Here is a 13,977-nt window from a genome sequence, read left to right on the forward strand (position 1 = left end):
ATGATGTTCTCTTTTACGGTCTTTCCGAGTCTTGTAGTCAGACTCTGGATGGTCTGAGAGCGCTGTGAAGTTAATTCCAGTCATTTAAGGGTGATCTAATGAACCAAAGATGCTGAGCTTCGGCATCCTGAGGCATCTCGTGGCCTCACAGCTTTGGAAACACAAAGGACACAGAAAGAACAAATGAGCAGCTCCTGTGTTGATGTATTATCAGCCTAAATAAATATTGTATTATATGTTTACATTTATATACTATAGAAACCTCAGAGACTGATTAATGATGTAACTCCCATCCATTATTCAGCAAAACGCTGAATCAGGGCCTCAAAACCTGGATCATGATGATAAAAGGAAAACAATAAACTGGCAAATGTACTTTGTATTTGGCTTCTCGTTGAGCGTGCAATGCTATTAGAGGTTTATGGACATGCCATTACTTTTGTTCTTGCTTTTCCTGGCTTGAAAAATAGTGAATAAGACTGTGAGCTGATATCACCATGACTCATAAATTAGCTGTATTTAATGTTTGAACATAAACTTTATGTATATAACTGTACCTCAGATGATGCTAACCCAGAGACAACATACAGAACTACCACATTTTGCTATAAGTTTGATTGCATAATTGCTGTTAATAGTGTTAATCGTCTGTTTATTTACATCTTTTATTGATTTTTCTGAACATTTCTGCCGTATGCACATAAACTGACAGTCATCACTGATAAGCTACTACTAAATATTGTAGAAACTTAATTTTCTGTAAAGTTGTTTTGCAATGATTTGTATCGTAAAAAGCGCTATACAAATAAACTTGAATTGAATTGAATATAACTGGTAAAATTTTGGTACATTTAAGATTTTTAGAATGTAATATTAAAGATGCAACTTATAAACACAAAAACATCATTAAATAAAACAAAATAAAATAACCATTAATATTGTGAAATATTAAAATTTAAAATAACTGTTTTCTGTGTGAATGAAATATCATCTCTTCCTGCAATTGCAAAGTTGAATTTTCAGCAGCCATAACTCCATTACAGTGTCACATGAGTCTTCAGAAATCATGCTAATACACTTATTAGAATGCTTTTTGAGTGAAAGCTTAAAAAGTCTAAGCCTTTTTTGTCGATCCTGACTACTCAGGTACTCTGTTTGTTCATACTTTGTGTGACTGAATAATTAACAAAGGCACAGATATGCAATTTCTTGTGGCCTTGTTAATGTAACGAGTCTCTTGACTGGTTAGAATGTCTGTACATGTGTCCTAACGTCGCTGTTTTGTGCTTTGGGCTGTGTGTGCACGTTTGGGGTATAACCCTTTGTCTGACGTGTGCAGCTGAGTTCTGTGTATTTCACTCAAAGGCTTTTTCGTCATGTCAATGCATTGTATTGGTTTAATAATTGTGGTGTTATATATGGTTCTACATTTGAGATTGGATTAGAAGCATATGCCAATGAAATCAGTTTATTTCATAAATGCATTCTACAATACAAACTACGCTTAGGTCTGTTTTTAGCTCCACGTTTGGCTTACAATTGGATCTTTTTGAAGATGGTTTTATTTATAGAAATTCACTGATGCCTGAAAAAAAAACAAAGAAAGAGAAGTTTGCTAATTTGAGATCTTCTTTTTAGATCAGAAAAAAAAATTTAAGTTGAGCAGTTTAAAAGAATAATATGATGAAACAGCAATCGATGATGCCAAAGACAGGCTAATGGACAGAAAGCTGCAGCCCTCTCATCTTACATAGTTTCTAGAAAACACTCTGAGTCTCTTTATTAGATTTGTGTGTTAGAGTGTTATTGTGCATTTTGTTTAGACTTGACACACAAATACACATTTGAGGAGCAGTGGGTATGGATGTGGGTATGACTCGGGGAGGGTAGCTTCATTCAGGGGGTCACTGATGGGTGAAGTGTATAGGATCTCCCCCTCTGTATTTCTTCCACCCCTTCGTTCTCATTCCATTTTTATTGATAACTACGCTTTGCTGGTTTAGGGAGAGGTGTAGTCCCTTGGGGGTGTTAGACTCCCCTCACCTCCCTTATATGCTTCTATTTCTGCCTACCCCCCACCTCACACACACATACACACACACACATCCACCCACTCACAAGCAACGAGAACAATGCACTGCAACCCAAAAGCTTCTCTTTCCCCTGAGGGCGTGTTATACGGCCCTGGCCATATGGGCCCCAAGCAGGCAGTGAATTAACCATCAGCGAACACACACACAGCCACCAGTCCTGCACATAAAAGTGTACCGTAATGAAAAAAAAAAAAAGCAATTAGCGCATCTAATTTTACTTCTCTCTCTTTTTACACACCATATATGTTCTAAATTTTACAGTTTTTATTGTCTTGGCTTATGTGTGGCACCTTGAGATTTTCTTTTTGAAATAAATATATACTTTTGATTAGCAAGAAAGAATGCATTAAGTTGAGCAAAAAGTGAATTTTACAATTTTTACTTCAAATAAATGTTCTTTTTTGGGAATTTTCTATTCAAAGAAATCTGTCAAGGGTTTCATATTGAATCTAGGGATAATCTATTAGACTGTGGCTGTCAAATACGGCTTTATCGAGCTCTACGGCTCTGCCCTGAGCAGATATAAGCAAAATGCTATTGGCTATTTTAAAAAGGGGGTGGGGCTGCTAGATATGTCCTGCCCTCTCTTCCTGTTTCAGTTGAAATAACATCACCACATAGAATAATGCTGTGTGTTCCAATGCACTTCAGGGGACCTTTAAGCAGCACAGCTGTTTTCGACATTAATAATAATAAGAAATGTTTCTTGAGAGCAAAATCAGAATATAAGAATAATTTCTGAAATATTATGTGATGATAGCTTTGTTTACATGCAACCAAATTATCCATTAGTAATCAAATTGCTGCTCAATCTGAAAGAATCCAATCAATAGGAAAAAGCTAGGCATTTAAACACTTGAATACAACTATCTTCTTAATCAGATTAAAAAATACCTTGAAGAAAATGCACAGACTAATGTAAATGACTGCATGTAAACATACCTACTGAGGACTGGAGTTATGCATGAATAAAAAACAATATCTAATTTTATTTCTCCTTTCCAAAGCACCAAATATGATCTAATTTTACAGTTTTTATTGTCTCAGCTCATGTGTGGCATCATAAGAAATGGGAATGACCAGGTATCATCTTGTTTTGTCTCTTACAGAAGCACATGGCTCAGGCTAGCTTCCAGGTGCAGGCCTTTGGACAGACCTTCATTTTAGACATGGAACTGAACCAGTGAGTATCTTCTTCCAGGATGTCATGTAGCTCTTTGAGCTCGGAAAAGCACTGGAAAAATGCAGTGTGTGTGTGTGTTTCTGAAGTGTGTGAGGTACAGGTAAAGGGTTTTATGTTGCTGCTGATGGACTGCATGATCATAATGGCTGATGATTTGTGCTGAAGGATTGGGAAAGACCTGACCACTCTATCGATCATGACATCTGCAGCGTTCACTTTCTCTCTCTCTCTCTCTCTCTCTCTCTCTCTCTCTCTCTCTCTCTCTCTCTTTATGTCAGGATTCCATATATTACATGTTGTCTTAATTCTGATAAACATCACTATTTTCACTATGTCCTTGTTCTCATTTGATTGGTCCTGTAGTGGCAGTTTTTGCATTTTGTGATTGTTTCGAATTTGAAGCCATAATGCTCCAATGCAATTACTAATATTTTGCCATGACATGAAAACAAGATCACATTCCACCTTGAAATAAAAAACAACAACTGTATTTTATATTAATAACTTAAAACCTTTTAAGGATCCTTAATATTTCTTGCAATTTTTACATTATTTATAGTGTGCCATTTAGCACATCCCCCCAAGTCCTTATCATCGTAATGAGTTTTTTTTTTTGTAATTCTCATTACTCTCATTTGTGATTCTCATTAGATTCCATTAACTGTAATAACAATGAATTTTTTATTTAAATCGGCATAAATTAAAGTACAGCAAATATTGCCATGATGAATAAACTACTATTTGAATCTATTCTTTCTTTACATTCTACTAATTAATTTTTTTTCTCTTGCATTATGGTAATGAGAATTATGTGGAAATTATGCCTCTTTACGAATAATTAGTTTTGAAATAAATTTTGAAGTATGAAACATTAGTTATGAAAATGTCACAATAAAAAAAAAAAAAAAAAAAATGGGGCCGAAACATAGCCTGGCATGTTCTTAACAGGTTTTGTGTGATTCACCCTAGTGCTATAATCAATATTTTATCTTTAGAAGGTGCTTTATTAAAGCTGATATTACTCAGAAGTACTCCTTTACAAAACTGAACTATAATTCCTTTATTTTCGTATTGTCTTCAGTACAGATGATCATTGTACTGTATAATTCCTATGGGTCTGCACCAGAACTCACAGTCATAACCTCACTTCTTTCATATTCATCACATAAATTTAATCCATTTACTCTTACTTTTACATCCACAACTGCTTTTGTACTTTAAACTGGTGCCAGACAGAGTCAGCAGATTTGATGTCATTATAATAATGCATCATGAATATTTCAGTATTCTCCCTCAGTGTCTGTGTTTCTCCTAAAACATCTTGGTGGAGAGAAAATCTGGTTTTAAGATGCGACTCCCTCCATGTTTTTTTCAGGCCCTTTGTGAATGGAGTGTGTTTGTGTTGTGCTGTTGGCATTCTAATGTAGTTATACCTCTGTAAAGGAGTCACTTTATTTGAGTTTGACATGCAAAACTGCTGTTAATATTAAAGGAATTTTAGGCCTTGAGGGCAGTCTTTAGGCATGTTCGATGCGGCGCTGCACAGACCGATTGGCGAGAGTTGCTGCTTGCAAAATTGAAAGCGGAGACATCAAGTTGGACACTTTCTGCTCTCGGTAGTGACGCTTGTGTGATGTTTGCATACTCCATCACAGATGAAGTGAATTAAATGCAATATTTGTCAAATACACAGACGTTTTAGAAACTTTTTCATGAAATAACAGAAACTTTTCATATACTGTACTGCTTAATACAGCACCATCTGTTCAAGAATAAAAAGTTCAACATATACATATACTATTTAAATACCAGTAAAGTGGGTCTATATGCACTTTTATCTGTGTTTTTTGATAAATGTGACTCAATGTGACTACAGTAAAAGAGTTTTTACTGTTATAAAAACAGGTTTGTGAGCATTAGTGGAATCTTTGTCATGTGGTGAATTCGGCCAATCAAGAAACAGCTGTGTCGTCGTCAGCTCTTCTGCAGTCGCTCTGGAGAAGCTGCGTCGGCTGAGTCAAACTATATGTCACAGTGACGTGGCATCAGCGCTGTCTCAAGTCAGACAAAATTTCTAACCGACACGTACTGCTTTAAGTCAGCCATTGATCAGTCTATGCAGCACTGCATGAAGTCGAACACATCTTTTTCCATTTATATCATGCAGCTCAATCGGCGACCTGGCAGATTATCCCACACGTTTCTACCTCTTCAGTCACCCGCACTGTTTAAATCTAACACTGATGACTTTGCAAATGTATAAACATACGCATTATGTTCCAAATTCCAAACAAACTAACATAGGCAGCAACTTTTTGTGTCATAGTGCTCTTCAATATTGATTTCAGTTAGGGGTGGGAGAATTTTTTTTTTCCGATTATGATTCTCTCTTCAGTGATTCTATAAACACACAAACAAATTGACTGCCATTGCACATATGGGAAAAAAACTAAGCTCTGATGAGAAAAATCCCTCACTGCCCCTTTATTCCTTTATTGTTGCTTTTAAGTTTTAACGCTGTTAGTTCTTATCATGCAGTTGTTTTGATTTAATATTAATTTGTACTTATTTTAAAAAGTACTTATAATTTAATACTTTGTAGTAAGTTATTTAATAAAAATGCACAAATACATCTCATATTCAAAGTCAAACCATACTCTTGATGTGTTGCCATGTCCAGCTTTATAATTGATGCTTATTAAGTATACTTTTTTTTGGGGTTGTTGTTTGGGCTTGGCTCATAAATTAGTCCAGTTTTTGGAGTAAATAAAGCAAGCAGGTGCAGGTTGCGATATTTTGGTATGTGTCTTATTTCCAAGATAAAGCACTGGCATTTACATTTTATGGGCTTGTTTCTCTTTGCAGTTTTTTTCAAGATCAGGCAACACGAATTAGTCAAGACGTACCTTGTTCCCTGTAATTTCTTGCACCGTGCATACAGAAGAGAGACACATCTTTGATGCGCCCTTACATATGTCATTAACAGCTAGTTGTTTAGTTTGGTTCCATACAATCTGCGTGATGGTACTTGTGTATGCTAGAGTCAGTCATATTTTGCTTGTTTGTACATAGCATTGTTTTTCACAAATTGTTGCAGTGCATTATGGGGCTGAATTCTCCACAACATTTACATGCAAAGCTGCCTTAGAATTTGGCCAGAGGTTTTCTTAAAGGCAGCATAATCATGCTGCCTACCTTTTTTAATAGTTGACGCGTCAAGAGCACACCTCTGATACCTTAAAATCCTGTCTGCGTAGGCTGCTCACTAGGTTTTGGATTAGAGCCATTGATACAGGATATTATATCAGCCAGTGTTCTCTCTTTGTGTCTGCATGTGGCTTGTCTTGTTCAGTACAGTACAGTACAGTACAGTTTTCTGCATTAAAGGCTTCTGACTAGGGATGTGCACGAATTCCGCTAAAAATAGGTCACAATTATGACGTACTCTTGCCTTGCGTTATCATCATTTAATTAGGCGGTCGTTAAAAAGAAAAAAGAGAAAAATACAAGAGAACACACTCAACGTCAGCCAATGCTTATTTATTAAAATCAGCTGGGGAAATGCAGAACAATGAAAAATCAATCAATAGCCTGACAGAATTTTTCATCTACATATAACGTTAGCCAACATATTAAAACACAAGACAAAAATAATAGGAAATTTTATCAAGGAATAGCATTAAAAGGGCTTTTAAAAACATACTTCGTCATGTAGTCTATTTCATCTAAAAACAAAACGACCAAAAAGAAAGACAGGACCTGAGGCGATTAGGGTTTCCATCCAAAGTTGCAAATTTTACTTCTGTGCAAAATTGAAAATATTCCATCCAACGCATCAAAGAGAATAAAATCGTCACTTCGGTTAGAGCATTGGACTTGCAATCCAAGCGTTGTGAGTTCAAGTCTCGGGCCGGCAGGAATTGTAGGTGGGGGGAGTGAATGTACAGTGCTCTCTCCACTTTCAGTACCATGACTGAGGTGCCCTTGAGCAAGGCACCGAACCCCCAACTGCTCCCCGGGCGCCGCAGCATAAATGGCTGCCCACTGCTCTGGGTGTGTGTTCACGGTGTGTGTGTGTTCACTGCTTTTTTTAATCAAAATAATCATGATTATCCGTTTAACCATTATTGTGCAGCCCTAAGTTATTGTAAGCCAATTTGACATTACACAGTTCACACAAAACGTTTCAGTTTTCATCTAATTCAAAATAATCCCACACCTTGCCCGTCTTTCGCGTGGTCACTTTTGAGCTTGCCACAACTGACACGAAGAAAACTCATGCGAGGCATGAGGTAACAATGTAGTTTACGTCCCAAAACACTTTTAAAAATAATGTATTATTTTTCAAAATTTTATTTTAACGTTTTTAAAAATGTTTCAAATGTAACAATGGGAAATTGATAGTAACATAAAATGATGGTAATTTTAATGATAATCATGTTTTTTTTTCTGTCGTGTAATCGACTATTGTTTTCAGTGTCGGCTAGTAGGAGCTGTACCGTTTAGTCGACTAGTCGACTAGACCCGCACATCCCTACTTCTGACAGGATGGATTTGCTTCTGTCCCTTTGAATAATGCTGTGTGTGTATATAGCAGAGAGAATCACAAAAGTGTGTGTTGCGTTGTTTAATTTGTTCTTCTGCACCCATGGAGAGCTGGCAGTTGGATCCGTCCTTACTGACCTGCCTCCAGATTAGTTTCCCAGTTTTCACCTAGGAAACCAATTCATTCTTTCATTCTCATTTTCTCACCTCTCTCTGTGAATTTCTAATGTGTTAGGGATTTTCTTAACTTGTTTTTGTGTGTGTGTATTTGTGTGAATTTGGATTTTCTCCGGCCTCCTCCTGAGACCTTCTTTCCTAAGAGTTTTCCTTTTGAATAATCGTTCATCATCTATAGCTTAGCAATCTCAACATATCTGAATGACATATTTGTATCATGTTCCACAACAGTAAGTCTTGTTTTGCTTGTATTATTTAAATATGCACTGACACAAACTCCAATTGTCCACACACAAACACACACACACACACACTGGCTTGCCCCCGTACCCTCTCACATGCTCTGAATAATGAATGAGTGTGTTTGATTAAAGCGGTTGGTGCAAATGGGTTTTCTGCTTTTCAATCATGCTGTGTCGTCGTGACGACGGACCATGTGTCAGAAAGGAAGCAAAATCAGTCAGATATTGCTGACGCTGGGGGAGTGGGAACAGACAGCTGCAACTCTGATACAGATAATAAACAATCACAAGCTCTATGCTACTATAAACTTCTGTCTGACCCAGTCATCACATGCATGACATCTCATCAGATCAAACCTGTGACAGGACACGTCTGCTGAGATGCTGGTGTGTGTCTGATTGCTGCTGAGTGAGCTGTATACGGATTGGTTTTGCTTTGGGCATTTCATACTTGTAATTATAAATCATTATAAAAGTTCAAACAATAGTGGTTTCTTTTAGAGATAAACACAAGCACACACACAACTCGGATGAAAACACTTCATGCATTGCCATTTACATTTATCATCCTGTCAGCTGTGTCCAGCATGCATGAGTCCAAACACACCTCCAGACACACTCATTGGTTTAATTTCAGATGTCAGTTGCACCTGAGGGTTTTGTGGCGTGTGTGTACATGTGTATGAGATGTCGGTTTCTTGTCTTTGTTTGATTCTGTGGTGCTGAGTCTTTAAGACATTATAATCAAAGAACCGGTTCTTGTTTCCAAACTATAGGGTGAGTGTGTGGGTTAGTCAAAATAACTTGCTTTTAAATAACAACACATTGATGCCATTGTAATCATAATTTAGATTATATAGGAATTAATAATAATTTCTTTAAGTGTAAAATGTTAACGTGAAATAGTTAACATCATGTATTCAGTTAAGCAGACACAACAGACATGTTGTTATAGCATGCAATCACAACTTGTTAATGATTACAATATAAGGATGATGTTACAATATAAAGATATTATTTGACAGTGTTGTATGTCGATGCAAAGTTAGTAGATGAACTACAGTATCCAGATATGAAGAAAACAAGCACAATATTGATTAAAGCCATTTTTGTATAATATCTATTCAGTGTTTTGAATGTCAGTGTCCAGATCTGTTACATGTTATCTTAAATAGCTTGGGTTAATAATGACATCATTTATTCAGCTCCATTTTACCATCCTTTCAGGAAACTGTGCAGTAGAGGAAAGCTATACAAAACATGGGAAAGAGGCAGAGAGAGAGAGAGAGTAAGTGAATAAGTTATTGGATGGAGGAAGTGTGAAATCCTTCATGCACCCTTGAGTCTGTGTAGGTGTGTGATGGAGGAGGAGATAGATCCAAGAGAGATGGAGTCAGGAAAAACAGCTGGCATCAGAGTCTCAGAAGTGCTCCTGCTCATATAGTTCACATGTACTGTGATGCAAGATATTTTCAGAAGCAGGTCTAAGACTTTCTGCTTTACCTGTCCATCATAAACAGATTTACACAGATGCTTAGTAATTAATAATTAGCATGCACCTATATTATCTTCTTTTTTCCTTTTTCTCTCTTGCAATGTTGCAAATGCAACATTTGTTCATTAGGCGAAACTTATTCGTTCTGCTGTAGTATGTTGTGGCACATTTATTTGTGGTGATCTTTTATTTTGGTGATCTTTGGTGATCATTATGTTGTTTCTTGGTTTTCTTAAGTGATAGTTCACCCAAAAATTAAAATTCTGTCATTAATTACAGTACTCACCCCCATGCTGCTCCAAACCCGTAAGACCCTCATTCTTCTTCGGAACACAAATGAAGATATTTTTGATGAAATCTGAAAGATAGTAAAGTGTTATATTGCTATGTAATGTTATGAAGCTATGAAGCTTGTAGCTTCATAAAATTATGGTTGAACCACTGATTTCACGTGGACTATTTTAACTATGTTTCTGGGCCTGGGAACGTTTCAGTTGCACTGCTTTCTATGCAGGGTCAGAAAGCTCTCTTAAACTATGCTTATAACAAGTAACGTTTGCTGAGTAACAACGTTACACTGAGGAATGGAGTAATGACTGCTGAAAATTCAGCTTTATCATCACAGGAATAAATTACAATTTAAACTATATTCAAATAGAAAACAGTTGTATTAAATTGTAATAATATTTCACTGTTGTGAATTATTAATTAATTCAGAAATGTTTCAAAAAAATTAAAAAACTTATCAACCACAAACTTGTGATGGTAGATTTATATATATATATATATATATATATATATATATATATACAGATATATATATATATATTTATATATATATATATATATATATATATATATACAGAGAGAGAGAGAGAGAGACAGAGAAATGACTAGACAAGTAATGTAAATTCATTGCCTGGTGTGTGAGTTTAGATTGTAAATTATTGGGGGGATTTGATTGTGAAGGCAAATCGGTGTAAATAACGTGCATATTTGATATTAACAAACTCAGTGGGAGGAGCTGGTGAAACACACACATTTACAATGAGAACAACTGCACCTGCTCCCCTCAGAATATTTCTTCTTATGGGGGGAAGGGTCTCTCTGTGATATCTGATCGAGAGAGAGAATAGAGACAGAGAAATACTAGACAAGTCAGTACCTCTCTGTGAAATATACCAAATCCGTCTTACATTGTAAAGACCTTCCCCTGTGTGTGTGTGTGTGTGTGTGTGTGTGTGTGTGTGTGTGTGTGTGTGTTCGTGTTCATGCATGTTTTATGGTTACATTTTGCTGATTCTTCCTATTGTGCACATTTAATTTAATTGTGATTATTTTTTGGCACTGTGAATGTGTATGTGGATAAGGCTGCTCGCAGGTCTTTTGTTTGCTGAGGCTGCAGTTTTGTCTCTTTGAGAACACGAGCAGAGCTGCAGGTTTAAAAACTCCTGGACAGCAAAAGCACAAAAGAGCTGAAGCGCTCAGCATACTCTTTACAATACTGACTTCAGCTTTTCCAAACACACACACATTCACAAATGCTCTCACACAATACTTTAACATGATGTTGATGTCTTAATATCTCAATACACTCTAGTTACCTTTCACTAGCATCCACTTTTGTCTAATGAAGTTGAATTTGTCTGAGAACATGAACAGGCATGAGTCTCTATTGGGATTTTGAGTCACTGTCTTAATCTCAAACACACATAAATCACAGCACGAATCAGAATTGAGCAAGTATCCATATTTCCATGGAATATAAACTGTGGAACAACACACTACTTCTACTACTATCATTTGTTTACACTTGTTTTAAGTATGCCAATTAAAAAGTTAACTTTTACTGTATGTGTTCAAGTAATTAGATCAGAGATCAGGGGGCTCCAGCTGTGCTGGATGGCGTCCTGTCCTCACAGGAGATGTTCTTCTGCTGGTCTCCAAGGTCTAGAACCAGACTTACTCTTTAAAGATGCTGCATATGGGCATATGGATGAGACAGAAGAAAAACATGAACTTGTCTTATAAATTTGCATTTATGTAATTGTGTACAAATAAAAAAACCTACTATCCAGAGGTTTAGGGTCGGTAAGATTTTAATGTTTTTGAAAAAAATTATCTTCTCTTATGCTATATCAAAAATACAGTAAAAACTGTAATATTGTAAAATATAATTACAACTTAAAAAAACTGTTTTGTATTTTCCTTTATTTTAATGTGTGATGTATTCCTGTGATGGCAAAGCTGCATTTTCTGCATCATTACTCCAGTCTTCACAGTCACATGATCCTTCAGAAATAGTTAAAATATGCTGATTTGTTGCACAAGAAACATATCTTTTTATTATCAATGTTGAAAACAGTTGTGATGCTTAGTATAGTTATGGAAACTGTGACACATTTTTTCATGATTCTTTAATTTACAGAAAATTCAAAATACATTTATTTGAATGAGAAGTCTTTTGTAACATAATAAATGTCTTTATTTCACTTTTTTATCAATTTGATGTTTCCTTGCTGTGGAAGGAACTCAAAATGATGTCTTTCACTGAAATCATATCAGGACTCTGTGTAGTTTGTCTGAGCAATAGACCAACTAGGAGATATAAACTTGAATTTGCAAGAAAAATCCAGAATTGTGAGATAAATAGGTAAATGTTAAGTAAAATGTTATAGGTTTAAAGGAGCATTGCGTAGGTTCTGAAATTTCTAACCGTTACTGACACCAGTGGCCGTTAGAGGAACTGCAGCCAGTCTCATGCTCGTTCTCAGTGCGCACGCTCTCTCTTTTTGCCACACTAGATACGTTTTTTTTTTTTTTTTTAACTTACGAGGAGTGTCCGTGGGTGTCTGAATTGTGCTGCCGGAGGCTGGTCGCTTCTTTCCATCCACAGAGTCCATCTGAAAACAGTCGCTGCTTACTATAATGGCTGGCATGCCGTACGGTTGTAAGCCCAAGTAGACGAGAACGCGCATGACGTCACATTTTGTGGAATTTTCGCGCCAATTCGGGCCCGACTCCTCCACACACAATTGAGCCTACAGGCTGATAGAGGCAACCGTGGTGGACAGTCGAGGTGTCATTCTTTTTTTTTACATCATGGTTGACTCATACATGTACAAATGAAAACTCTATCTTAAAGATTTTTTTAAGTAAAAACCTCCACATAGCTCCTTTAAATAGTATTTTAATGCATGCATTTCAAATGTAGGGCTAATACAATATGTCCCCTCTATGAATATTATATAGACCTATTGTTTAAATCAAATTTATGCTTTAAAAGTAGGGTAATCATAGCAGGTTTCATCCATAGTCTGTCCGTTTAAATCTCTGTGTTTAGCTTCAAATGGCGTCTTTGAAGACAGTATTATATAAAAATGATTTGCATTCCGATTCTGACATCCAAAGTCACAAAAATACTTATTTTCTCTTATTACATGGATTTTATCCATTTCTTTCCACTTGTTCCCAGTGTTTTTATGCCACCACAATGTGCACGCAGCTACAAGTGACATAATTGTGAAGTCTACTCCAACTTGGTCTGTTGGGAAGAGCATAACAAATACTCAGGTGGTTACAATAGAGGTTGACATTAGCATGTTGCTAAGCTAACCATACGATACACATAAGCATAAAACCTTATACATACATTTTTCAGCTATGTATCCTGGGATAGCTGTCTTTGGAAAGGACACATGCAGTGCTGTCTTAAAAGGGGTATTACTTGTGGCAGCATAATTATGGCGTGATGCTTTAAAATGTTGTCCAGGTAGGCACCTCATAGGTTTTAGGACAGAGAAAATCTCTGTAATAAAACCTCTTCACCTCTCACACACACAGATAATGCAGCACTACTTCACACACAATCTGTTCTCTCTTCTGCAAACCCTTTCATTTCTATTCCTCTGGTTTCCCTCTCTTCTTTAATTAGCATCTCTCTCTCTCTCTCTCTCTCTCTCTCTCTCTCTCTCTCTATGTCTGTCTCATACAATGGACCAGTCCATTAGGCTTTACATGAGAAATGAGAGCCATTTTGTAGTCATGTGACAGCGCCATATTAAAATGTTTGTAGGGCAAGGTGTGTGTGAAGAGGGATGGATTGGAATGGGATGGGGAATTGTGGGGCTTTCCTTATAAAAAAAGAAAAATCAAATCCCAAAGCAATTAAAGCAGAAATCTGTTATCAGCCTTTACCTTCGCATTTCACAAAGCACAATATACTGCAGATTTCCACCTCTG

At 36.5% G+C, this 13,977-nt stretch overlaps 1 protein-coding gene across 2 annotated transcripts in view; it reads left to right on the top strand.

The window, feature by feature from the left end:
* The window catches only part of LOC109090698 (disintegrin and metalloproteinase domain-containing protein 22-like), a 60,586-nt gene that overhangs the window by 2,057 nt on the left and 44,552 nt on the right, over positions 1-13,977 (top strand). For both annotated transcript variants that reach the window (XM_042773070.1, XM_042773071.1), the window contains exon 3: positions 3,203-3,276. In XM_042773070.1, coding sequence (XP_042629004.1) covers positions 3,203-3,276 — 74 coding nt within the window. The remainder of the gene's footprint in view (positions 1-3,202; positions 3,277-13,977) is intronic.

Source organism: Cyprinus carpio, chromosome A16 (genome assembly GCF_018340385.1).
Source record: "Cyprinus carpio isolate SPL01 chromosome A16, ASM1834038v1, whole genome shotgun sequence".
NCBI lineage: Eukaryota > Metazoa > Chordata > Actinopteri > Cypriniformes > Cyprinidae > Cyprinus > Cyprinus carpio.